At 42.6% G+C, this 25304-nt stretch overlaps 2 protein-coding genes across 11 annotated transcripts in view; one reads left to right on the top strand and one right to left on the bottom strand.

Annotated features, from left to right (window-relative positions):
• The window catches only part of MFSD10 (major facilitator superfamily domain containing 10), a 34891-nt gene extending 16232 nt beyond the window's left edge, over positions 1-18659 (top strand). Inside the window, exons 6-14 of the mRNA XM_054029688.1 lie at positions 198-356; positions 2028-2216; positions 5450-5558; positions 7238-7349; positions 8910-9018; positions 10285-10375; positions 12033-12080; positions 14111-14200; positions 18080-18659. Coding sequence (XP_053885663.1) covers positions 198-356; positions 2028-2216; positions 5450-5558; positions 7238-7349; positions 8910-9018; positions 10285-10375; positions 12033-12080; positions 14111-14200; positions 18080-18186 — 1014 coding nt within the window. The 3' untranslated portion in view covers positions 18187-18659. The remainder of the gene's footprint in view (positions 1-197; positions 357-2027; positions 2217-5449; positions 5559-7237; positions 7350-8909; positions 9019-10284; positions 10376-12032; positions 12081-14110; positions 14201-18079) is intronic.
• A 3068-nt stretch (positions 18660-21727) lies between these two features.
• ADD1 (adducin 1) overlaps positions 21728-25304 on the bottom strand; it is a 112233-nt gene continuing 108656 nt past the window's right edge. For 9 of the 10 annotated variants that reach the window (XM_054030821.1, XM_054030827.1, XM_054030830.1 and 6 more), the window contains one exon: positions 21728-24338. In XM_054030821.1, the coding sequence (XP_053886796.1) occupies positions 23980-24338 (359 nt within the window). In that variant the 3' untranslated portion in view covers positions 21728-23979. The remainder of the gene's footprint in view (positions 24339-25304) is intronic. The other variant, XM_054030828.1, reaches the window with a different exon arrangement.

The following is a 25304-nucleotide window of genomic DNA, read 5'->3' as shown; positions in this document are numbered from 1 at the left end:
GGATTTTTACTGTCTGACATTTAGTGTAGTATATGTCTGGTGAAATGCCAGTTTATTCAAGAAAGCATTTGTTGTTTCATGATTAATGGAGCAGACATTGATTTTGCTTTTCAAACATTAGTCTAGCTAGAAAATAATCCTAAAATTATGCTGATTTTACTGTATTATGTAAGAGAAATCTCCTCTTCTCTCTGCAGGTGGGGTTGATAGCATCGTATGCACTCTGGGCTATCTCTAGGAGTTTTGGTATTTTTCTTCTCTCCAGAGTCCTAGGTGGAATAAGTAAAGGGAACGTCAGCCTGTCTACTGCTATAATTGCTGACCTGCACTCTCCAAAAGCGAGGAGCAAGGGCATGGTGAGTTACAAATGCTGGCTATACGAATGGGATTTCTTGTTCATTTTTCATCAGAGTTGCGTGTTTTGTTACTTCTGATGTATTTTCACTGATCAAGTGATAATGATGACTTACGTTTGTAGAGTGCCTTTCTTCCAGAAGGATGCCAAAGCACTTTACAAATTGACTTAACAATTTTATTTAAGAGTCATTTCACCCACTGGCGAAATGCAACCAACTCTGCAATGGAAAGCGATACTTGTATAGCATTGTAGCAACTGCTAAAGTGTCAGTACACTTCCTGCACTATACTGTTTATCTAACTGAAACTATAGGGTGAATTTTTGGTAGGCAGAATGTTATAATGTTGCAGAATGTTATCTGTATCCTGGCTAACTTGCACTCGGGGAAAATATGTGGAGATTTTAAAATTCAACAACAATATCAAGTGCTGATACAGTACTTTTCATTTTCAAAGCACTTTCCACACAATAATCCTCACTAAACTCCTGTGTGGTAGGTAAGCCAGTAGTACTCTTCTTATTTTACAGATTGCGAATTTGAGGCAGAAATAGTAAGAGGCTGTTCTCAGGCCCAAGAGGGATTCAATTGCAAACAGGGTTAGAACTCTGGTGTTCCTGTTTCAGTCCTGTACTCAGACAGCAAGTGGTCAGGCCCTAGTTTTGTTTTGTTTTTTAATATCTCCTCTTAAAGACACTGGCCTAAATTCTGTGCTAAGTTCCATTGAAGCCAGTGTGTGTGCACAGGGTATGAATCGGCACAGTAGTTAGCCTCCTTCCTCCAGCATTATAGCCCTGTTCTGGTGCACTGATTTAATGCTGAACTGGAGGGAAGACAGCTACCTAATGAGGCACCTTTACTATTTCCTGCACCATCACAGGTTTTTCTTAGAATCCACCAATCCTAATTCTGCCCTGGCCAAAGCCTGCTCACCTTTATTTAACTTGTATCGATGGGGCAGTAGCTGGGAATTGCAAAAGAACCAGGGGGGATGAGAAACAACATCATTGCCACCAAGGTGGTACACATGATGCACTGACATCATCCTACATTGAGCAGCTTTACAATCTAAAAGCACATCCTGGGGATTTATGGTTTTAAACCCGCTTTGGGTGAATAAGTCCTGAACTGAATGAGCACATGTTTCAACCTCCTCCCCCCCCCCCCCTATTTTTTCCCTTCACTTTCTTTATTTCAAAGGAGAAAGGAGCCTTAGTAGTGGAAATGATTCCTGGGTGCCCCTTTACCATGCTGAAAAGTGTCATGGCCACTTATTGAATGATAGCCCATTTTATTTTCTGCCCAGTCATGAAAGCTTCAGCTCGGTGGCAGTTATCTCTGCCTTGACATTCATTGCTATTTGCCACACACTTGCCCCTTCCCTCGAGGTGGTTGTGGATTTTTTTGGGATTTGCTTCATGGATGTTTAGCAAGAGACAGAATAGCTTTAGAACTGACTCTCTGAATTGGATCAAAAGGTGTTTAATTCCATTACCTGCATAATTGATCATGCTTCATGTTGTGTTAGCATTTGGCACAACAATTTAGCTTCTATCAGAGTATGACAGACCTAACAGTTATCAAGTTTTACCAAAAAAAAAAAAAAAAAAAAAAAATCTTGGTCATGAATAAACCTATGTCTAAAACTTTAAGTTTACTATATCTCAACAGGCAATGATTGGTGTTGCTTTCTCACTTGGATTTACCGTGGGTCCTATGATTGGAGCTTACCTTGCCATAGAAACAGGGAAAGGAGAAGTCTTCTATCTTCGGTCAGCTTTGCTTGCGCTCATGTTTGCTGTTGCTGACTTAATTTTCATCTTCTTCCTGCTTCCGGAGACACTCCCCAAGGAAAAACGGGTAAAATATGCTGAGAGTGGCTCTGAAAATCCATATTTCCTATAGGCAAGGGCAGGACTTGAAAATTATTGAAACATTAGAAATGTATGGGGAGGGAAAGAAACTCTCCAGAACCTGATGGCTCAGGGATTTGGTTCAGTCCTTAGACCAGAAGTTAAACCCACCTAAATTGGTGATGACAGAAAGTAGCAATTGTGATTAGCAGTCATGTCCTAGGTACTGCAGTGCATCAAAAATGCTTAGATAGTTACCACTGAATTTCTGTTGGGTATGCTAAACTTCAAATTCTTCAGAAACTGATGGGGCCAATAGACAAGCCCTAGAATACTGTGTCACCTTGAGCTGGCCCAATCTAATTTGAGAATTTCAGACAATATTCTGACTCAATCATGAAAATACAGTGAAATTTGTTTTAAGACATGATTTCTCCAATTAGCCAAAGCAGGCCATAAATTGGTTGTCTAGTTTAAACTAATCAGAATACATCTGTCAATAACAGTCTGGGTATCTTTTTCCAATTGTCTGTCAATATTTATAATGTGCTCATCATTGTAGTGCCTAAGCACTGTATGAGACTAAAAACACCATGAATGCTCTACTTGGTGCGGGAAGGATGGAGATTTCTGTGTCTCACTCGGATGAACAAGAACTCCAACTTTGAGTGCATTATTAATTCTCAAAAAGAAGAACAGGAGTACTTGTGGCACCTTAGAGACTAACAAAATTTGTTAGTCTCTAAGGTGCCACAAGTACTCCTGTTCTTCTTTTTGCGGATACAGACTAACACGGCTGCTACTCTGAAACCTGTTATTAATTCTCAGCTATTGCTGCACCAACATCTGATAGACACTGGGTCAAATTTTCAAAAGCACCTAAATCCCATTTTCAGAAGTGATTTAGGAGCCCGAGTTCTGTAAAGTCTTATTCAAGTTAGAAGTGTAAAGGCCCAGTTTTTGGTTAAAGGTAATTAGGCGCCTAAAGGGGAGTTAGGCATCTAGGTATTTTTGAAAATCCCACTATGTGTCTATCTGTATCTTTAGGCACCTAAATACCTTCTGAAAATGTGCCCCCCCAAGTGCCTAAATCACTTCTAAAATGAGTCTTAGGCTTTCAGAAAACAATACCTTACTCTGTGGCATAGGTACTTTTGAAAATTTTACCCAGAATTAGTAATTAGTAATTCCTGCCTCATTCTTTGGCCCAGAAAAGGATTATTATAACTGGCAAGATGAGAAGTCAGCACCTATGGTCCCACTGGTGCCCCAAATTTTCGGGTGCCCTGTGCAGCCTTGTATACTGCATATGCCTGAGGACAGCCCTGAAACAGGTTCCTCTGTAAGTCCCTGGAGACAGAAACTTGTAGCATTCAGCCCTAGGTGCAAGTAGGTAAAACACCATTGATTTTAAGGCTTGCAGCAGGGCTTAATCAGTGTCATTGTCTTTGTCCCTCGCTCTAAGCAGCACCCAGCCCTTTAAACATACCCTCCATTGACAAGGCACTTGTGGAATGAACTCTCTGTCTCTATATTTGAGCATTTAGAATAGCACAGGAAAGTTTGCCTGTGCTATTCCACCATGGCAAAAACTTTAGACCATCCCTAAATGATGCCAGCAGGGTGTGTCGTGTGAAATGGCTATTCCTTTATTCCCCCACTATGACTTTTTATGGCTCTTCCATGCATCATGTGGTCTGAAATCCAAGCTAAGGACTTGGACACTTTTTTCCTGTGTACTTTTAAAAATTCAAACTATTCCTTTTGCATGTTTATGGCAATCTGTTAGGGCTATGGATGCTCTTTGTAGACAGAGATGGTGTGAGAGTTCATTAGCTCAGGTCTGGACAGGGCTTTGAAGATATAAAGTGCGTCGGTATTATTACGCAGGGCTCTTCAATCCACCTTGTGGCTCCCCATGCCTGCCTCATGAAATTATGATTTAGTCCTGCCTTAATGCCTTAAAGAAACCACTCCATTTAGCAATGGTGATTTCATATATTTAATAGTTTTCTCTAATTCTCCCCACTTTGATTTTTAAATCCAAATCCTTCGATGGTGAGACAGTGCACCTCTACTCCGATATAACGCTACCCGATATAACACGAATTCGGATATAATGCGGTAAAGCAGTGCTCAGGGGGGACAAGGCTGTGTGCTCCGGCGGATCAAAGCAAGTTCGATATAACACGGTTTCACCTATAACGCGGTAAGATTTTTTTGGCTCCCGAGGACAGCGTTATATCAGGGTAGAGGTGTAATTGACTCCACAGAACAATCTATTGTGGGATCACAGAAGGCTGTGGCTAAGGTGAGGCATAAGCAGCAAGAGTAGATGAAGTCTTAAAAAGCAGAGATTCTCCTCAGTGAAAAATTAGCAGATAAAAAATACAGACCATAAAAAATGCAGACCATATTAGCACAATGTTTCTAGAAAGAATTTTTTTTCCTCATGGTTTCCCAGTAGGTGTCAGTGGCTGGTTAAAAGGGCTGCAAATGCAAACAATAAAGCAGTCACTTATATGCTACACATTGGGTTGTTTGTGTGATACAGATCATTATCCAATTACACATATTGCATGTATTTCAATAGCCCTAGGGGACCTGATCTTTGGGGCTTCTAGGTGCTAGTGTAATGCAAACAAATAATAATATATGCCTTATAAATATGCAAGGCCAGTGGAGCCCCTCTGGACAACAGGAAAGTGAAGATTGGTGAATGGAACAGAGGCAAACTTGTCCTGCCCATTCTTAATAACAAAACTAACAGGTAAAGTAGAAGAGGAGAAATGCTGTTATCTGCTGGTTATTTTTATTTGGCCCCTGACACTTATCCTGGCTTCAGGGTGAAATGGGAATAAGCTAACCAATAGCCAAAATCAGTCTATAGGTGCTTGGGGTAAAATTGTGCACACAAACCCCTTGTTCGTATGTGTGTATCTGGTAGACATGCCATTAGCTGATTGCAGAGTTTGTGTATGCACCTGTGTATGGAGAACATTTGCTCATGTGGCCTATGGTGTCAAGTCTGGCTAGAGGTAAAACCTTGCATTCTGCTTTCTGTGAAAGGTTTTGGTATTTCTTGTTTTTTTGGTTTTTGTTAGAAATGTTCCGCCTTTTGGCTACCAAGGGCCAGTTTTGAAGCACATTTACATTAGGATTGTTGGCAGTGGGTTGTGCAAACCTAATTCATTCTGCTCCAGTTCTTCAAGCTAGCCACAGTTGTCTCTCTCTTCTTAGGTATCCTCCATGATGTGTGGATTTCAGGCAGGGAGTGACTTGCTTAGTCCGCTGGCTTTGTTTCAGTTCTCTGCAGTCACCAGAGGAAAGAACTCACCTTCGAGGGAGAGTAAGTGCTGCTTGTTTTTTCACATTATGCCATATGTGTTCCCTTGATGTGGCGGTGATTTCTAAATACACTTTTTCTCCCTTTTGACCATTTCAGAAGCAACTTCCACCCTCAGTCTTTCAGATCCACATTAACTATTTACAAAATGGGAGTTGCAAGCTGCATTGCTTGTTGACCAGGGCTTTATCTCCAAGGAATGACTTTGAGGTTTTATGTCAGGGGTCTGGAGCCACTCTCTCCTTTCCATCGTTCCTTCTCTGTTCTATATGGGCATTAGCTGCAGCTGTAGGTACATCACAGCAAATTTAATGACCTAAAGAGACAGATCAAGCCATGAGTTGGGTAACCTTGATTCCAGTGCCAGGCTGGAAACCAGGAATGCCAGATCCTGAGGCATAGGCGCAGACTCGGTTGGCCTTGGAGCACCCATGGAAAAAAATAGTGGGTGCTCAGCACCCACCAGCCACTGCTCTTCGGCCACACTGCCAAACAGCTCAGGGAGGGGCTTGGGGGAGACTGGTGGGCAGGGGCCTCAGAGAGGGGGTAGAGCAGGGGCGGGGAGGGGGCGTGGCAAGGACAGGAAGAGGGGGTGAGGGCGGGGCCTCAGGGGGAAGAGGCAGAGGCAGGTTGGAGTACTCCTAGGAAAAAACTAGAAGTCAGCACTTATGTCCTGAGGCATTTTTCTCTAACTTCAGATGGAATTTTGATTTCAAACTTCCCCTCTCAAAGTTTGGGGATGTTCAGACACAGGGCTTTGGCTGGGCCTTTCTCTGAATAAAGGTGTTTGGAATTTGCCAGTCATACCAGTGAGTTAATCTGTCCTTCCAACTAATGTAATGGTGCAAAGGAATAGTGTTAGACACATGAAGCACATCTTATTCGTAACTGTGTAGCATATAATCATATAAACCATCTCCATCTACTTCTGTAAAGCATAGGACACTTCCTTTTTCAAGGCCAATTACAAACCACCTACACTCTATAATTGACCACTTCCACTAATGCCCAAGAGATAGACCAACAACATTTGCATTCATATTCATCCTATAAAACAAAGGTATTAAATTAAAGAAAATATTGAAGGCTAAATGTTGGGGGTAGTGGAGGGAAAGTCTTTACCCATTGGCTTCCTTCCAGTAGGAAGAGAACCTTAATGATATGACTGAGTGTTCACTTCCTTGGAAGTTATTGCTCTTATTTTTCACTTTAATCCCTGAGGGCTGGTCTACACTACCACTTAAATTGATGTAATTTATTCGTTGCTCAGGGGTGTGAAAACAACACCCCCATGAGCAATGTAAGGTACATTGATTTAAAGCGGTGTCCAGATAGTGTGATGTCAGTGAGAGGCGCTCTCCTGCCGACCTAGCTTCCGCCTCGCGCAGAGGTGGAATAGTTATGCCGATGGGGGAGCGCTGTCTTGTTGGCATAGTGCGTCTTCCCCAGACACGCTACAGCAGTGCAGCAGCACCTATGTAGCACAGTAGTGTAGACTTGCCCTTATATTCTAGTCACAGAAATGGGGCCAGAATCTAATCTGTGGTGTGTGGCATGTGGCTATTTAATATAAGCATCGGAAATAAGTACTGGCCCTTTTTTATTTAAGTGGTACTGAATGTTGCTTTTTTTAAAATGGTACTTATGGTGTAGTGTCTCCTTCTCTCTTTTTTTTGATTTAGACCTTCAGAATCTCAAGGTCCTGGGCCTAGTTTATTTCCTTTATCTCTTCCTGTTTTCTGGTCTTGAATACACATTGAGTTTTCTCACCCATCAGCGATTCCAGTTCAGCAGGTACAGTGTGCTTAGAAGAGATGTGCTGTGTACTCTCTAGCATTTCTTTGTTCATTGTTTTCCCAAGAGACCCTCTCAAGGCTTCCCCTAATTTTCAAGGATGCCTTTTAATGATGAGCGTTAACATGCTACAAAACTGCATTCTGTTACAAATTGATTTTTAATGCTCCAAATTTTCTCTTTATAAGCCAGGAAGAATAGTTGAAATACAGACACATCAATCAGAAAAGCAAATACTCTGAAATTATAATTAAAAATTTAAAGAAAAATTGATGTGCAGAGATGGAATCAAAACAAATGGAAAATGTACAGTGAATTTGTGCTTAACTGGCCTGGCAGTATTGATTCATGTAAAACTACCCAAAGAGCTTTTCTGTGTCAGCATGTATCTTGAGGCTTAAATAAAGCAGAATGGATATAGGGTTTAGCTATGTGATTATATTTGCTCAGCAGAGTTCTGTATTATATACAGTCTGAAAACCCTTATGTAATGCAACTTCTGGTTTGCTGAATTCCTTTAATCAAACCCTGTTGTACTCTTTCATATTATTATTCTCTTCTTGAAAGCAGTTTAATTGCTGGCTTGTAGAGAAGTCCCAACTTGGGACCAGATCTTGCAGCATTTACTCCTGTGAGTAGTCCTTATCCCTGGTTGGTTTTGTTTCTGGATATTCTTTCTATTCCTGTCTTTCCCTTCTCATAATATGATTTACAAAGATCTTTGTATGTCACTGGAAGCCTTTTCCTTTGTGATAATCCTGCTGCTTCTGCGCAATTCATTCAGTGATATAACTACTATCTGCTGTTTGGATATGTCACTCTTATGACCATGATCATGACTGTGTTAAGACATCCTTGAATGAACTGGCCAGGAGGACAGGCTAGTTATATAGGTAAGAGTTGATACAATCAAAATACTTTGGTAACCAATAGTGATGAGAGAGGAATAGCCCAGGAATTATGTTTTGCCCAAATTTATATATTTTTAATTTAAAATTTGTCAGTGGTTTATTAAAGATGCTGTATTTTCTACAGAGGAGGAACAGCATGGGCAATGGCAGTACAAACTTCCCGAACAATGTACCTTTACCCTCACCTCAAGGGGCCACTGCCAGGGTTAATTGTTCAGTTTCCTTCCCCTCTCAGCTGAGACTGCTGATGTGAGTGTTGGTTTCTAGGATGTGAAACACTTTGTTCACTGGAAATCAACAACTCATTTCACATAGGTCACCAGAAAGCCATCAGACAGTAAGCTATTTTGGTCAGTAATGTCCTGGAATGCCTACCCTTGGGCTGCCCTAGGAATGCCTTAGATAGCAACAGGCTAAAGTGAAGAGCTCTATATCTCTGAGCAATCCAATCGACCTTTATTTTTTTATTTTGATTGGTGGTGGTGCCTAATTCTGTCTGAATGTTAAGACCCCTTTATTGCCATGTGGATACCTAAAATATCCATCTCTTTCATTTAGGAAATAGTAATCTAGATCCCAGGGGAAGACTTTGTGTGTGAGCGTTAGCCATGTATAATTTGTGCTTCCCCCTCTCTCCAACCCCTTCTAGTATGCAGCAGGGCAAGATGTTTTTCTTTATTGGGATGACAATGGCTGTGATCCAGGGAGGTTACACTCGCCGAATCAGACCAGGATGTGAAATCAAAGCCGTAAAAAGGGTATATTTCTCTTTTAAACATATATTCATTTGTATTTATTCCATTTCCTCTTGACTCTGAAATGCTACTTTTTAATTAATAAAGCAACCCGAAGGCATCTTATGGATGTAACTGTACTGGGGATTAAAATCAGAGGGATGGAGTGAGTTTTGCTTTGACTTCAACAGTACATCTAAGCGGCTTCTTTAGGTCATTTCCTAACGCTTCTAATTGAATGGGCATATTTTGTCTATTAACACTGTAGTGACATTTTTCAAGCAGACAAAACATTAAAACTTACAAACCATCTCCCACAATACTGTAGCTTCTTTCCCTCTAATGTATTATTTAAAATTTCTGTAATCTAAGTTCTTCCTAGCTGCTGACACTTCCGAGAGTTAGCCCAGTTCACACACAGGCTCAAGTGAGGAGTATATTTTTCCAGTGACTTCTGGTGTGGTTTAGTGGTGGAACACAGGACTAGGAGGCAAGAACTCCTGAATTGTAATCCCTTCTCTGACTGCCTTTCTGGCACTGGGTAAATCATTTTAAGGGATGCTATCAATTTTGAAATGTAGTCAGTTTCCTTCAGTCATGGTTAACTCTAGTAACTCGGACGTGAATCTGGGTCAGTGTTGTGGGTGTGGTTCCTCTTTAGCAGAGTGAAAACAGCAATTCAGCTAGGCTTGAATTGTAAAAATGTGAGAGAGTTGGGGGAAAATTATAGCTCTCCTTTGTGAATCACATGGTGGAACCTGGCTCTGATACTGTGCTTTCAAATAGGAAGGGGGAGAGCACAACATGGGAGCAGAGCAGGAAGAGGAGAATCTTGTCCTGTTTCTTTTTACCTTGGGGTGGTTGGTGTTCTTTGAACTCTTCTTCCCCTGCACCATGGTGACTAACCCTCCTGTTGATGAGAGGCGGATGTAGCATCTCCTAGCATCCATCAGCACTACCAGGAGAAGGGGGACAAAATGCTCCTATTGCTCTATTCTACACAAGTTTCGGTCCCAGTTCTGCCAATCTTATCTGGGCATTCTCTACCTTTGCATCTTCAGTGACACAATCTCCACTTCCCCAACACCTAACAGGAAATAAATCTCCCATGAGTAAAAGCAACAGATCAATCTAGAAAGGGAAACTTGGCAACATGGGGACTGTCTCCTTAACTTAAATATATCCCCTCTCGGCAGCAGCGCAGTGCCAAGAAACCTAGGATTAGGCTTTTATGATGAATATGTCTTTAGATGTAATAAAGACACACTAATTTTGCATTTTTTTTTTCAGGCTATAATGCTGCTGATTCCAGCTTTCTTGTTAATTGGATGGGCTGGTAATGTGACGGTGCTGAGTGCTGGACTGTTGCTCTATTCTTTCGGTGAGCTATTCAAATAGTTCCCAATAGGCATTGAAGCATGGCAAATCAACTTCATAGATTTCCTCACCCTGTTTAATAAAGATGTACCTCAGGCTTCATGGAATAGGTAGGAAAAGTTGACTTTCTTGCTTATAAAACCTGGAAGGAATCACAGGGTTATTCTGACGCTAATTGTATCCCTAGAAGTTGTCATGGTGATGTTTGTAAATGTCACCAGCACTCATCTTGTCTCAGCTGACTGGGGAGCATTTCAGATTCTTTTTCTCTCCCAGACCTAGAGACAACTTGTACATTAAATAAAAATACCCCAGCTTAGTCAAAGGCAGGCAGCTTTGCTTTTCAGAACTGCGACAGCTGCTTTATTCATTACACTTTGGAGGCTGGGCAGAGGAGAGCTGCAGAACTGTCTGTCAGAGCAGGAATGAGAAGTGCTGTATATAAACACTCTGATTTATGCTACAACACAGTCAAGGGAGGGCTTAGTCAACAGTATCATTTTCTGCTCTCCTGCCTTGCTAACCACAGGCGGGGAAGGGTGGGACAACTCAATCTGTCATTTATGAAGAAAAGTGCGGAAGTGTGTGTGCACAAGCATATGTATGTTTAAAAGGAAATTTTTTTTTGCAGATTTAGGCCTCCATTCAGGAAAGCAATTAAGCATGAGCTTAGGTCCGTCCCTATTTGGAAAAGCACGTAAGCGCATGCTTGACTTCAGTGGGACTTAAGCACCTTAAATCTTTTCTTGGACAGGCACCATAAGATGTTCCCAAAAGAGTTAACATTATTACAACAACAGGATATTCTCTTTTGAGTGGCAGAGATACATTTGATAATGGGTACAAAATTTTAAATCCCTGAATTAAAAACAAACGGTTTCCTGTTTTAGGAAGAGTCTGTTTGACAGCTTGCTTGTCTAGGGACAAGTGTATGTGAAAAATGAACAAATCATTCAGACTCACTGGAGGATGCCTAGCTCCTGCCATCTGATTGGCCTTTCCTTGCTGGGAAGTATTTTGTATGCCACAGCTCTTCCTTGTTGGGAGAAACATGGTCTGTTTCAGTAAGAGGGCAGTTCCCTTTGTGAGATCTTGGCTGTTGTGTTGAGTTGGGCTCTGTGAGCTAGCATATTTTCTCACTAGACTTGGCATCTGCATACTGCATTGTAGAACAATATGGTTGCTTTTATCTACTTTATCCACAAGTACTATACACTTATGTGTCTCAGAGGACTCTTCATGATTCCACACATGGCCAGCTCACTGAGCATGTGATGTATGAAAGATTCCCTCTCCCACTACATCTGACAAGATGATAGAGATCTGGAAAACTACTAGTTAGCTGAATAGACTGTAACTGTGACCTTTATGCCCCTTCCTTCTAGGGCTTTCAGGAAGAAAGGCTGTAATGTAAAACAGCTGCTGAATGCTCATAGCCTTTATGGCTGCAAGAGTTGTTTGTGTAGGTTGGCTTTGTGGGGGTGTTTTTGTTATTAAACTGAATGAAACCTTATGATTCATTGTTGGAATAGTGCCCTAGGGCTCCACATTTTTCTGTGCAGTAGTAACCAGTGTGGCTGCATTTCTGGCTATAGCTATCCTTGCTGCTTTGGGCTCTCTGTTCTTTAGTGTTATTCTAACTACTCTTACATCTTTTCCAGCCGCTGCCATTGTTGTTCCTTGTTTGTCAGCAGTGGTGTCAGGCTATGGTAAGTGGCTCTTTACTTGTTTGAAGGGCAGCACTTGTCTGTACAAAGCTAATTTTAACTGAAACTGCAAATACAAAATCCAGTTTCACTTAACACCCATTTGCTGCTACAGCAATATGCATTTAGTGCTGGAACCTGGACTTTCAGAACTGACATGGGGTTACACGAGTTAGATTTATAACGTACCAAAAGCCTGTCCTCAACTCTAAGTGCTTTTGACAAAAGCTAAAAATACTATCAATTAAAAGTAAAGGCATTAGCTAATCCATCCCCACAAGCCATACTGCTCTCTCTACGTGAAGTGACAAAGGCATGAATAGCAGTAGCAAGGTTACAAACTCCTGAGGGGGAGGGCGGGAGTGAAAGCCTTTCTAGACACTGATGCTCTGTGACAATTTAACTGCAGCTGGGGATTCAACAATCCGGGTACCCTCAAATGCAATAACAGGTGGGACAATCAAGTAAGACGGACTCCATATCTTCTGGTTGCTTCCTTCAACCTGCCAGCATTGCCTTGGTCTTATCAGGCTTGAACATCAGCTAGCTAGCTCTCATCCATGCCCTGTTCCCTCTCAGACACTGGTGCAGGTGTTTGACAGCCCTGGTTTGGTCAGGTGAGATAGAGATACAAACCTAGCTATCAAATGGCATGCTGGAAATACCTCTGCCTGTACCACCCTGCAGGCCCCTCGTACTCATTGCATAGAGAGGATACTAGATGGAACACTATGGAACTCCACATGGCAGAATCCTCAAGCAGGAAGAGAAAATGCCCAACACTGGGAACTCTGGAAACAGTCAGCAAGGAAGGAACAAAGTCACCTGAGAGCAAGTCGTGAGCAGTGGTGTCAGATCTAACACTCCTGGCATCTTCATCCATTGCAAGGAGATCATCTACCAACATCACTATTGCAGTCTCTTCTGCGTACCCAGGCTTGTACCCAAATTGATAGGGTTAAAGAAACCTGAGGCATCTAGGTACCCGCAGAGTTCACTCACCAACACCTTCTCTCTAATCCTAACCCAAAATAGAAGATGAGGAAGAGGTCAATTGATTGTTGGTTTCTTGAACTAAGGAGGGCACAAAAGCCTCCTTAAGGAGGGCACAAAAGCCTCCTTAAGGAGGGCACAAAAGCCTCCTTAAGGAGGGCACAAAAGCCTCCTTAAGGAGGGCACAAAAGCCTCCTTAAGGAGGGCACAAAAGCCTCCTTAAGGAGGGCACAAAAGCCTCCTTAAGGAGGGCACAAAAGCCTCCTTAAGGAGGGCACAAAAGCCTCCTTAAGGAGGGCAGGTTGCTGATCTCTCTAAAGAGAAGCACTGACCATCTCTGCTGGCAGTGGAACCAGTTCTTTCGCACTGGTTTGATCAGCAAGGAAAAACATGGGTCCAAAGCACTGGTTGTTACATAATACCCTTGCACAAAATACACAAAGAAACCATAGCTGCTGTATCATGCACTGAAGACTGACCCCTTCGTTCCATTACAGCCTCCAGTATTAGTAATGGTTGCTTAGGGATAACAATAAGACAGAAAATGCTGTTTCTTATTATAATGACGTGATGCTGTTTATACTCATATCTGTGTATCATTAACCTTTCTTTTTAAAACCTATAGTTTCTCTACCTAAATCTGGTAAAAAGAAAGATGATGTAAAAATTCATTCTCTAACAAGGAGACTGTGAAGCCCTCCTGCAATTCAGTGAAGAGCAGTATTAACTTCTGTGAGGTTCTCTGTGCAATGTAATGCTGTTTTGGCATTGAGCTGCAGCATGTGAAAGCACTCACAGCAAGAGCTATTAATTATATTTTCCCAACGAAGAAGTCATGTTCAGCAACCACTGTCACCTCCTCAGTGGAGAGGAAAAACTACTAAGGAAGCAGAGTGCTTAGTGGATGGGGAGTGAGTGAGCTGTGAGTGGTATAAAACAGCAAATCTGACATGCACAGAAACCAGGATTCAAGTGCAAGGGGGAAAAAAAGGTCTTGTTCAAAGAACTAACTAATTGGTGTGGCACTTTTCCTTGCACAGGCTCAGCCAGCCAGAAGGGAACAGTAATGGGAATTCTGAGGAGCCTGGGGGCCCTAGCACGAGCTCTGGGACCAATCTTGTCAGCAGCAGGTAAGCGGTGCACGATCCTGCACCACCCCGGCAATATAAAATGTCATTCTCTGGCTCCTTCAGCCTGGCAACCATTAGAAAGTGCCAGGGAAGGGGCCATAGGGAGAAACAGGTGGGACGTGGCAATGGGAACGTAGACATGATTGAGTAGTAAATTGCATGTCTTTGCCAAACATTCCTAACTGTTGCAAGTTAAGGGATAAGTTATACACTCATGGGGGTCTCCCATTGACATCAACCGGAAGCGCTCACACATGGATCAAGGTACTCAAGACAGACTTTTAACGGCACTGCTGACCCGAGCTACCAGGATCCCTTTTCGACCGGGCATTCCGGTTGAAAAACCAGATGTCTTAGCAACCCTAAGCTCAGCTGACCAAAGGTTGGGCTATGCAGTGCAGACACTTGAGGTGGAGCCTGGGTTCTGAAACCCAATGAGGGGAGAGGGTCGTAGGGTTCCCATATTTCAGGTTCCCCAAAAGAAACCCAGACATATGGTAACCTTAGTCGCAGAGCATGGGTCCTGCCCGAGCAAGACTGTCAACACTGCTACTCCTAGCCGCACCGAGCAAGCCGCATGAGCCAGAGTCAGTTGAGCTGTGGTTTGAGTCTCGCTGCTGTGGATTTTTTTGTTTCTTTGCTTACAGCTGCAGTGTCAATGTCCAGGGAGGTCTAACAGGCCCAGAGTAGGAGGCAGAGGCGCCTTGGGTCTAAGCCTGGCTCTGACAGATTCCGCCCAGCCAGTGTTTAAATGCACAGAAAAGTTTTTTTTATGTAAAGTATGTCCTGAAGCCCATTAGTATGTTTCAGAACTGAACCCTGCGCTGTAGTGGATCTAGCAAAGTAAACCAGGGACTAAACCCTGGAGTCAGAAACGGACATGGGCACCTAAGTGTAAGTCCCAGTTTTAGGCTCCACTGTGATTCACAAAACTGCTGCTGCACCTTGTAGGCACCTAAGTTTGTGCAGTAAAAAGTTCCCTTGGTGCTTATGTTTTTGCTGCTGGGCCTGCACAATCACTGCTTCCTTCTAGGCATAGACTGGGGCCACATCTGGGAATAGAAATTATATGGCGGGCTATGAATGCTCAAAAAATTGGGGTTGGGGTGCGAGCCCTGGTTGGGGGTGTGGGCTCTGGGGTAGGGCCAGATATGAGGAGTTCAGGGTGCAGCAGAGGGGCTCCAGGCTGGGGGGGGAGTGGGGAGGGCTCTGGCTGGGGTGCAGACTCTAGGGTGGGGCTGGAGATGAGGGGTTTGGAGTGCAGGCTTCAGGCTGGGATCAAGGGGTTCAGAGGATGGGAGGGGGATCAGGGCTGGTGTGTGGGAGAGAGGCTCAGGGGTGCAGGCTCTGGGCGGAACTTACCTCAAGTGGCTCACTGAAGCAGCGGCTCACCTTCTCTGGCTCCTACGTGGAGGCCTGCCCTGTCCGCAGACGCAGCCCCTCCAGCTCCCATTGTCTGCGGTTTCTGGCCAATGCAAGCTGCGGGGGCGGCGTGCAGTCCCCTGGCTGCCCCTACACGTAGGACCTGGATGGGGGCCATGCCGCTGTTTCCAGGACCTGCGTGGAGTGGCCCCCGCCCCTGCTCCCCAGCTGGAGTTCCGGAGCTGGGCAAGTCCCAGACACTGCTCCCCAACGGAAGCTCAAGGGCTGGATTAAACCAGCTGGCAGGCCAGATCTGGCCTGCGGGCGGTAGTTTGCCCATCCCTGGCCTAGCACCTGCCTAAGCCCCAGAGCCAGTCAGGCATTGGCTACATGTTCCTCTGCCTAACACACTGACAAGGTCAAGTCGGATAGGTGTTCTCAGAGCAGGTGCCGTTGTGTGAATCAGCCAGGGAAGGCAGGGAGTAGGCAGGCTGTCCTCATAACATTTAGCTCATCTGGGATGTTGGAGACCCCCTACTAGTTCAATTCCCCCTTTTACCTGATTTGAACAGGGCTCTGCCACCTCTCAGGTGAGTGCTCTAACCACTGGGCTATGGGATTGTCTGATACAGGTCTCCCTCACCCTCGCCTGTTGAAGCCGTTGCACTGTGGATAAATAATTACATTCATTGAGCATGCAAGAGAGCGCGAGCATATGAGCACGCAAGCATAAGAATGATTTGTAGCCTCAGAGTCCGCCCAGGCTCCGGCCTCTTTAATTATATGTACCCAATGGAACTGCTTCAGCAAGCGAGAATCAGGGAGCGCACATCCTAAGCACTGGGCTAAAAGTTATGAGGTCTCTTCACAACCGCCCCCCGTAATGCCTGTCTCTTCCCAGTCCTTGTATAGGGAGCCAAAGGGCCTAGCACAGCTTTGTGGAATGCCATGTGACTTTCTACCAGCCTCAACTTTAGGCCTTGTGACATTTAATACTTAGTCCTTCCAGGAGTGCCAGGGCCTGGACTAGATGACCTCTCGAGGGCTGAAAGAATAAGATATGGAAAAGCAGTGAGGCCACAGATATTGATGACTATAAGTAATTAGGCTGGTGCTTGACTAAGAAAGCAGCCTGTGTAGAGCACCTCAGTTGACAGCAGCACTTAGCAAATAGCAGACAGGCTAATGATTTGAATGGTACGGCTCCAAATTTCTTAAGTGTCTCAACTACGTACTTCCATTTTCTTCCATTGAGAAACATTGTCATATCTGTCAAAGTCCGAAGGGAAGGGCAGAAATGTGACTGGGGCAAGGATAGCTGTGCTATGCTACTAATCGGGCAGTGTTCACCCACCTACCCCCCGCCACGTTCAGGTTTTTCCTGGGAAGGACGGGGGCCTTGGGAGAGTAGGGAGGGGGAAATCAGTCAGTTCTGGCAAGATCCATATTTACCATTTGATACCAGGAAGGTAGAAGATTTAATACGTACTTGATCTCCGCTTAAAACTTAGGTAGCATTGTAAAGGCTTGAAGTGGAGGCAATTGAGTTGCTGTGGTGAGAAGGGGATAGCAGGAACAAGTGGTGGAGGATGGGATTCGGATGCAGGTACAAATATGGACTGTGTATAGTGAAGGGAAGAAACGAGTTTAGGAGCAGATGCTCGTTAGGAAGAAGCTGACAGCAGCAGCTTGCATGTGTGGATCCTGCTTCTCTCACATGGGCCCCCTACTCCTGCCATTGCCGTCATTCCGCCCCCCTCACGCTCTTCCTGATGTGTTGCTGCTGGCTGTCTGCCAGCCCCAAGTCCTGCTAAGTACAGCAGGAGTGGCGGCAGCTCTGACTGTGGAATTAAACAGTTTGGAACGGAGTTAACTAATTGGCTTCCAGTGAAATCTAAACAAGGCAAAGTAAGGGAGGGTGGGTAGAGTAACAGCAGAACAATTGTCTGTGGCTGTAGAAAGTGAAAAGAATCTACCTAATTTTAAAATATACCATTTGAAAATCATTGTCTAGCTAATGTAATGTAGTTACATAAGAACAGCCACCGAGGGCCAGACCATCTAGCCCAATCGTCCGACAGTGGCCAGTACAGTGTGTACAGAACAGGGCAGTTGAAATGATCCATCTCTGTCTTCCCCTCCAGGTTTCTGCCAGTCAGAGGTTTGGGGTTGCATCTCTGACCATTTTGTGCATTGCTGAACGTATCCAACTCTGTTTTGAACCCAGTTATACTTTTGGCCATCACAGCATTCCATGGCAATGAGTTCCACAGACTAATTTAATAATACGGGGACTACTTTCAGCCAGTGTGTTAGCCAGATGCTGTTTACAACCACTCTTTGTTCATGGGCCAGGAATCATAGGTGCAAATCCAAATAGTTACACCTCTAATTACCTATAACATGCAACTACTCAAATTTGTACGAACGCTGCACAGGAAGTCACTTTGAAAAATCTTTGCAATGTGTACAATGAAGATAGCCCCCCAAGAACTAAATATCTTATTTCTTTTGCAGTTTATTGGCTGGCAGGAGCTGAGGTTTGCTTCACTGTTTGTGCAGCTTTGTTCCTGCTTCCCCTCATTCTTCTTGGTTACATAAAGCAGCAAACAAAGGAGGAATAACCAAAGAGAGGAGCAACATTATGACTTTTACAGAACTACTCATTTTCCAAGGGACTTACTTCTAAAGTGGTGGAGAGTCAGATGTCAAGAAGCGATTTAAAATGGAACACTGTGTTCTGATTTACTGGAAGGCCAACTCAAATTCCACTCACCAGCATATACACCATTGTGACAAAATTGATTTTTCTTACACACCCTAATCCTCAAGGAGATGGAAACCCAGTTTGACTAGCTTTGAGATCAGAAGTATCTGACTCAAATGCATGTCATTCAGCAAGTTGTATTCCTGCTACATAAAATGGTGAGATCATGCCAGCTACATGGGCAGAAAAAGGTTGAATTCAACAAGCTGAGACTCACTCCACAACAGAATTTCATGCTTAAATTAACTACAGTTCCCAACCAGAGGCACCATGTAAAATGCCATCATTTCTCACAGAATCATGTGCACAATATAATGGTTTTTACATATCCTTCCTGTGCCCATTTCATTTCAATCACTGGCTGCTCATTCTGGTGCTCACACAGAACATGGATTAGCAGTGTTTTCAGGCAGCTACATAATGGGGAAATTGATCAAGACCCAGCCACCTGAATTGGTTCATGGTGAGAAAATACAACCGCTCCCCTATTGTGTGAGGGTCATATTGAGATTATTTTGCCAAACCATTTGCACATCCCCCTTCAGTTAGTGGCAGGTCTCTTTGGTTAAATTTGTATCTAGTGCCTTAAGCTGGCGTGGTTTTTTTTTTTTTTTGGTTGTTTTTTGGGGGGGGTTGGTATCCTGAGTTTCGTATGACCTGTGAGAGAGCCTTCTATCAATCTTGACTCTATTCCTACTGTTCTGCCAAGGGATCATAAATGAACAAGTGGCCTGTGATATACAATATAATTGGGAAAGTGTTTTAGCTACATTTTATACTCCTAATATTTTGTGTAACAGGTTTTTCAGTACTGAGCATTTATCAAATATTTGTACTTTGCACTACAAAGAGTTAATTGCAAACTGGTCTACTGCAGTTAGTGTGGTTAGTAAGATGCCCTGTAATAACATGCATATTTGCAGATTGTCCTTTTGTTAGTCAGTCATTGGCCTACCTAAAGCTCTAGCTGACTGCACTTCTGCTTAGGAATGTGGGGGGGGGGGGGAGTGGGGAAGAAGAAGCAGGGTCTTCCTGTATTCAACTTCTTGTTGGCATGCAATATGCCAAGGCCTTTAATAAAGGAGAAGTGAGACCTTTTTGTTTCCATCAGTGTCGTCTTAACTCACAGGTCATAGTCTGTTGCTTAGGTGACCCCAAAAGGTTTAATTAGGGCTTCTTTCTACTGCAAAATTATACTCTTTGACCGCTATTGTAAAGAACCCAATTAACTGGCACACTGCCGACCATAATTTGCCCTTGTCTACATCAGCTTCCGTGTTATGGTGAGCAGCATGTTCGTTAACCTGATTGTTCAAACAAGGAAAAACTTCGTAGTATAGACCAACCCCATCCATTTGGAAAGTAACTAGAGGTTCAGAAAGTTTGTCTGCTCCCTTCTTGGTTTCTCCATGTGCCATCTCTCAATCACTGCAATCAGAGCCATCCACTAATAGGACTTTGTCATCTCCTGCTAGTCTTGCACTGCAAAGAATTTTTTTTTAAACACTGCTAGGGAGTGACAGTAGAGAAGCTCACTCCTAAAGGATATCAAAGTAGAAAACCCTGGGAGACAGGGAAGTGCCTGGGTGGAGGTGGTGTACTTATTTGTACCTTACAGAGTTGGGTTTATTAGGCTCTTGTTTCGCCTCACCCAACTCATGGGAAGAGTGGGATTGCTTTAAGCATGGGAGTGGGAAAGTAAAGACCTAATTCTGTATCAGTGGAGTAGTTTCCACTCCCTCTTGCACATCACGGTGCAGTCTGCTTGGCTTTAACACATACATTAGTGAAAAACATTGTTAGACAGTTGATCTGGTAATTAACATAACATGTATCTTTCATTCTGAAGGAAACTGAATCACTTCAGCCTGCACATAGAAAGATCCCTGGACTACAGACACCAGGGAGAGCACTACACAACCATTTTTAGTAGGGGAATGTGAAGACTAGCTTGGCCAGTGGAAGCAAGGAAACATGTAGATTGGGTAACATAGCAGAACTAACATCCCTACTCCGTGTTATGGAAATTTTGACTACCATAAGTAGTGAAGGCCAGTCTGTCTTCAATAAGAGTATCTTCAGAAACACACTGACCCATAGCGGGGCACTGGTTCAATACAGTTTCAGAGGAAAGAGTGCCACCTACACTACAACCTGAGTTTTCCTCAACTGTCTCCCATCCAAGGCCTGACGGTGCTTAGCTTGACTTCTGACAAGATCATAGACTGAGGTGGTGCTAGTGCAGACATAAAACTTGAACCTGTAAATGAGTAATATGTGAACCCAAATCAATATAATAAAGGCCTCAAACACATATTGCACCTGCTCAAGGAACAGAACGTTGGGTACCAAAATGAATCTTTTGGTAGGTTTTACACCCTTAGGTAATATAGGAAACCAAAGTTCATGTGTGTTTTAAGACTCACTTTTATTAAAGGTCTCAATTTGAGCTTTATCATTTCCTATTATGCAGGTTTTATTCCTTAAAAAAAAAAAAAAGCCATGGAAAAAAAGTTTCTGCAGCTTCTCATTTGTCCCAAAATTGTATTTTGTATTCCTAGAGCCTTGGTTAAAAACAAAATTAGTGACTTTCACTAAAATAGTATTCCAGGTAAAGCCTCAAGAATGATTGATAAAGGCAGAGCGTTTTCCCCCTGCCTTGGGGGAAAAAAACAAATTCTAAAGGACATGATATTATGTTGCTTGTGAATCTACTCAGAAAGTAGAAAATGTAAATTTACAAGAGTGAAAAGCCGCTGTGCCCTCCCCATGGAATTTCAGCAAACTAAGTGGCATTTGTTCAGAGATTTCAAACCCCTAAACTACTGCATATAGCCTGAGCATGAACTTAATATAAAGAATGAACCAAGCAGTGATCCCCTGCTTCATGAATTAGACTGCAAATTAGAATTCTTAGCTTTTTCACCTGAGCACATATTCCACCCTAGCTTTAAGGACAACAGGTTAATGAACAAGGTTAATATAGCAGGTTGTTAGAGAAGGCAGAATTATGTTAACCTGGAAGTGACTAGTGATCCTCCTGTTGCTCTCTCAGCTACAGCAAATCCTCCAGAAGGACACTTACTGCAACACGAAAGCGGCTTTTTGTATTCTGTCTACATGTTCCCTCAATTAAAGTTCAGACACTGTTCCCTTTTAATGCCTGTCTCTGCTGCTTACTGTTACCTGCCCCATTCAGGGTCTCTGGCCAGAACATTAGACATCACAGTCGGGTCTGGAACTTTAACAGCAACCAGTTTACTATAAACAAAATCCTAGGTACTTTTCTCAAGAAATTTTTTTACCCATTAAATTAAAATGGTTTGGACATTATTCCCTAAGAGATTCTGGAAATTAAAACTGTACAAGAGCTTTCAAAACAGAGGAAAAAACCTTACTCTTTTAAAGAAGAATTTTATTTGAGTAAAACTTAATGATACAACAAAGAAAGAAAAATACATGACTGCTTTTTCCCCCCACCGTGTGTAACCATACTGTACACAGCTGGATTTCATAGTGTAATACAAAGAATTGAAAGAACAAACTACAAAATTAGAATCAAAATCATTGCATATGTGGTCAAAGATAAAAGGGAGGACTCCATTATTAACTGAAATATGTAGCAATGGCTTAGTAACGTAATTATGACCCTGGCAATAAAACACAATTTAGCAAAGTAAGATAAGTACTGTATGCTCCCTAGTATACAGAGGACATAGAAGGTTAGAATACAAGCTCAAAGCCATTAGCGCCATGCAGTCCTTACTAGACATTATTGTTTAGGTGTCACTCTTAAGCAGTGATTTGCTGTTGCATCTAATTCCACCCTACCTCTATGTATTCCAAAAGAGAAGTCAGATTTGTGGTGTGTTAATTACTGACACTAAACCTTTTCCTCCTCACCTGACAGTGCTATTGTCATATCTTGTAATTTTGTTTTCCTTTTACCACTTGAATTTGGTCCAAGTTTTCAATGCATCTGAGGCCTAATATAGGCTTTATTTTTGCACTACAGCTGAACCTGTTCTATTCAATGCTTTCATACTGCACAAATTGCAAGGGATTCACTGTCTGCTATTTTTCTCACTATAAAACAGGTATTTTATATACTCTTATAGGATACATCCATTACTGAATTTCATTTTAGTTATAGTCATTGCATGTAAGCCAACTTTTTTTCCCCCAAGGAGAAATCTTTGAATGTTTTCTGCTGTTACAAATAGAAATGTGTCATTTGAACACTGACATTTGGAGCATCTCGGTTTATAGCTGGGGTGAATTCATTAAGGTTTCTGGAAAGTTCACGATGGTAACAAATGAAGATGTTTTGGCTTTCAAAAAGATCATTTGAAGGTGGATCTCTGTGTGTGCTCAGTGAAGAGAGAGAATCATGATCGTAACTAGAAGAGGATGGCAAATAAAAGGTGAAAGTGATTTTCCTGACTTTGCTACATGCTAAATGCTTATGGAAAACTGTAGTAAATGCACCTCTAAGGACTCTGGGAGGGATTTCTGTTCCTGACTTAACTACTGCTGGCAACACAAAGCAAGAAATACAAGCGACAGTAAGTGAAAAGAAAAAGAGTTAATATAAAAACATATGTTAAGTGTTCAGTGTAATGTGTTTACATTTTTATTAGGGGAGGGAGTGAAGATACCAGCCTGCAAATGTGGCTTATGTGTAACAGATTTGCATCTGCACCCAGGGAAGTTTTATCAAAACAATGAAATATGCACCGAAGACCCAATCCAAAACTGTCCATGCCCTAGATCACCAATTAAAAGTGTCCCAAAAGTCTAACATACAATTGTTTTCAACCTGTATCTAAAAACCAAACTGCTGTGCAAGTGATTTCTGATGGTCTCTGATTTTGGTTGGGGAAGAGGGCCGTAAGATAAATTTCACAATATTGCATTTATTAGAAAAGTTGAATGCACAGTATCAGCAGGAAACACCATCACCAGTTCAGTCCTCTTAGACATCACAAGGTTAAGTTTAAGTTCCAGCTATATCACAAAACAGAATATGGGTTAAAGGCAGCTTTTATTGTTGTTATTGGGGAGTGGGGGTGGCAGGGAGAAGACAGGAGGGGTAAGGTGAGGATAGTCTCAAAGCCTTACTATAACATGATCTGTAATCACAGATTGCAGAAGCATACAGCTCAGTTCAAGAATGTGCCCCCTCTAAAATGCAAACAAACAAGCATCGTCTCTAAAATGCAATATTTAAAAAAGAATCCACTTGTGACTGGTGAGTACAACATTGGAAAAGAGCACGTTCTGGAGTGAGCAGATACTGCACTGTGAACGTGGCCTGCTCAAAAATACTTGTGTTCATACATAAAGCAGTGTGGGCTTTAAATTAAAAACAGTGGTTCAATGTCTTCCACATGGAAGCCATTTAATTTTGTTTACAAATTAAGGATCAAATCTGTGGTTTGCTGCTGAGAACAGAGGTTTAGCACCTTTCTGCACGTTAATTTCCTGTTATAACCTTAAACAATCAAGCTATAACTTGAGGGGTTGGTTGGTTTATTTGTTGCATTCCTTAACATAAGACGACAAAACACTCAGTACAATCCGGTACATTCTAGTGGTTAATGAATTTAGATTTTAAAATACGACAGTGTTTCTGCAGCGCATCAGGCCTTCAGGAGTCACTCTTCTTTTTGTTCTTCTTCAGGAAGGAAGGAGTGCGGAACTTCTTTTTCTTTTTGGATGGGGATTTTCCTGGAGATTCATCACTACCTGGATCAGCTGCTGTCCCCTCCTCAGCTGTTGGTGTTGTTGCCTCTTCAGCAGGTTGGGACTGGGGCTCTTGATTTTCTGTTGCAGGTGACTCAGTCTGACTTTTGGTCAGATCTTCGCTGCACCTACCTTCCTCCTCCTCCTTTCCGAAGGTTGGGAAGCCGAGTGCTTCTGAAGGCTCATCAGGGGTGAGGTCTGGGAGGGTTTGCTTGAAAGTTGCAGCATCACTGTCATCTTTGTAAGTCTGGTCCTGCAGTGTCTCTAATGGACGGATTGATATGAAATATTTAGTTAAAGTGTGCTGGTCTCTAAAATACATTAAGGTGAAGTTACTGTATAGTGAGTGCTCTGTGTGAAAATCTAGCTCATTTAACTTACATAATGCTTTTGGAATCTGTCTATTGTGCTTTACCTTTGGGCACAGAGATGTAGGTGGAATGTTCAAAAGGTTATTTTCAACTTCCTGCCAGGCAGCAGATAAAGTTGAATCCAACCATAATGGTCTAAAGTGCCAAGAGAGTAAATATCAAGGCTTTATAAATAAAACATAGTAATGTAACTACATTTGAAAACGATGCTGAGGATTTTTAGCACAGTGAGCAGGGAATTAAACCTACAATTTTCATTGGCATTAATGAGATATTGTCATTAGGCTCCCAATTTTTAAAATGTTTTAATTCGTTGGGATGGAGCAAATTACACCAACATCAGACCAATGGCTTGATGTACGAGAATCTCACTAATTCTCATTTTGCCAGGCTTTATAATAATCCCAGTATTTCCATGGAGCTTCTCAGAGAAGATTTAACAAGAGACAGCTTCATAGTGAGGTCTGCTATTGTAATGGTTTCATTATCTTGAATTATTAGTGCATTATGAGGTCTTAGAAATAAAACCAATATAGCCTGTCAAATTGAATTAGCTAAGCATGTTTTGTGATGCAGCCTTTCAGATAACATGGGTTCACTTAGCGTGACTTCATCCCTGTGCAAAGCATGAGCCATAGCTTAAATGGGGCTAAAGTGGTACACAGGCCTTGCTATGGCCCTGTGCACACACTAATCTACAGTGGACCTCACCGTCATCGGTGAGATTTAGTGACACTCGCCTTTTAAATATACCATGTTATTGTAAAGCAATCCTGTCTGCACTGAGCACTGCGTTAGAACTCACGGCATCTGTTTCCTGCCTGCATGGAATGCACCAATTAATAAGTGGCCAGCTAGC

Source organism: Malaclemys terrapin, chromosome 5 (assembly GCF_027887155.1).
Source record: "Malaclemys terrapin pileata isolate rMalTer1 chromosome 5, rMalTer1.hap1, whole genome shotgun sequence".
Classification (NCBI taxonomy): Eukaryota; Metazoa; Chordata; order Testudines; family Emydidae; genus Malaclemys; species Malaclemys terrapin.
The sequence above is the reverse complement of the archived record's forward strand: the minus strand, read 5'-3'. Positions and strand labels throughout refer to the sequence as shown.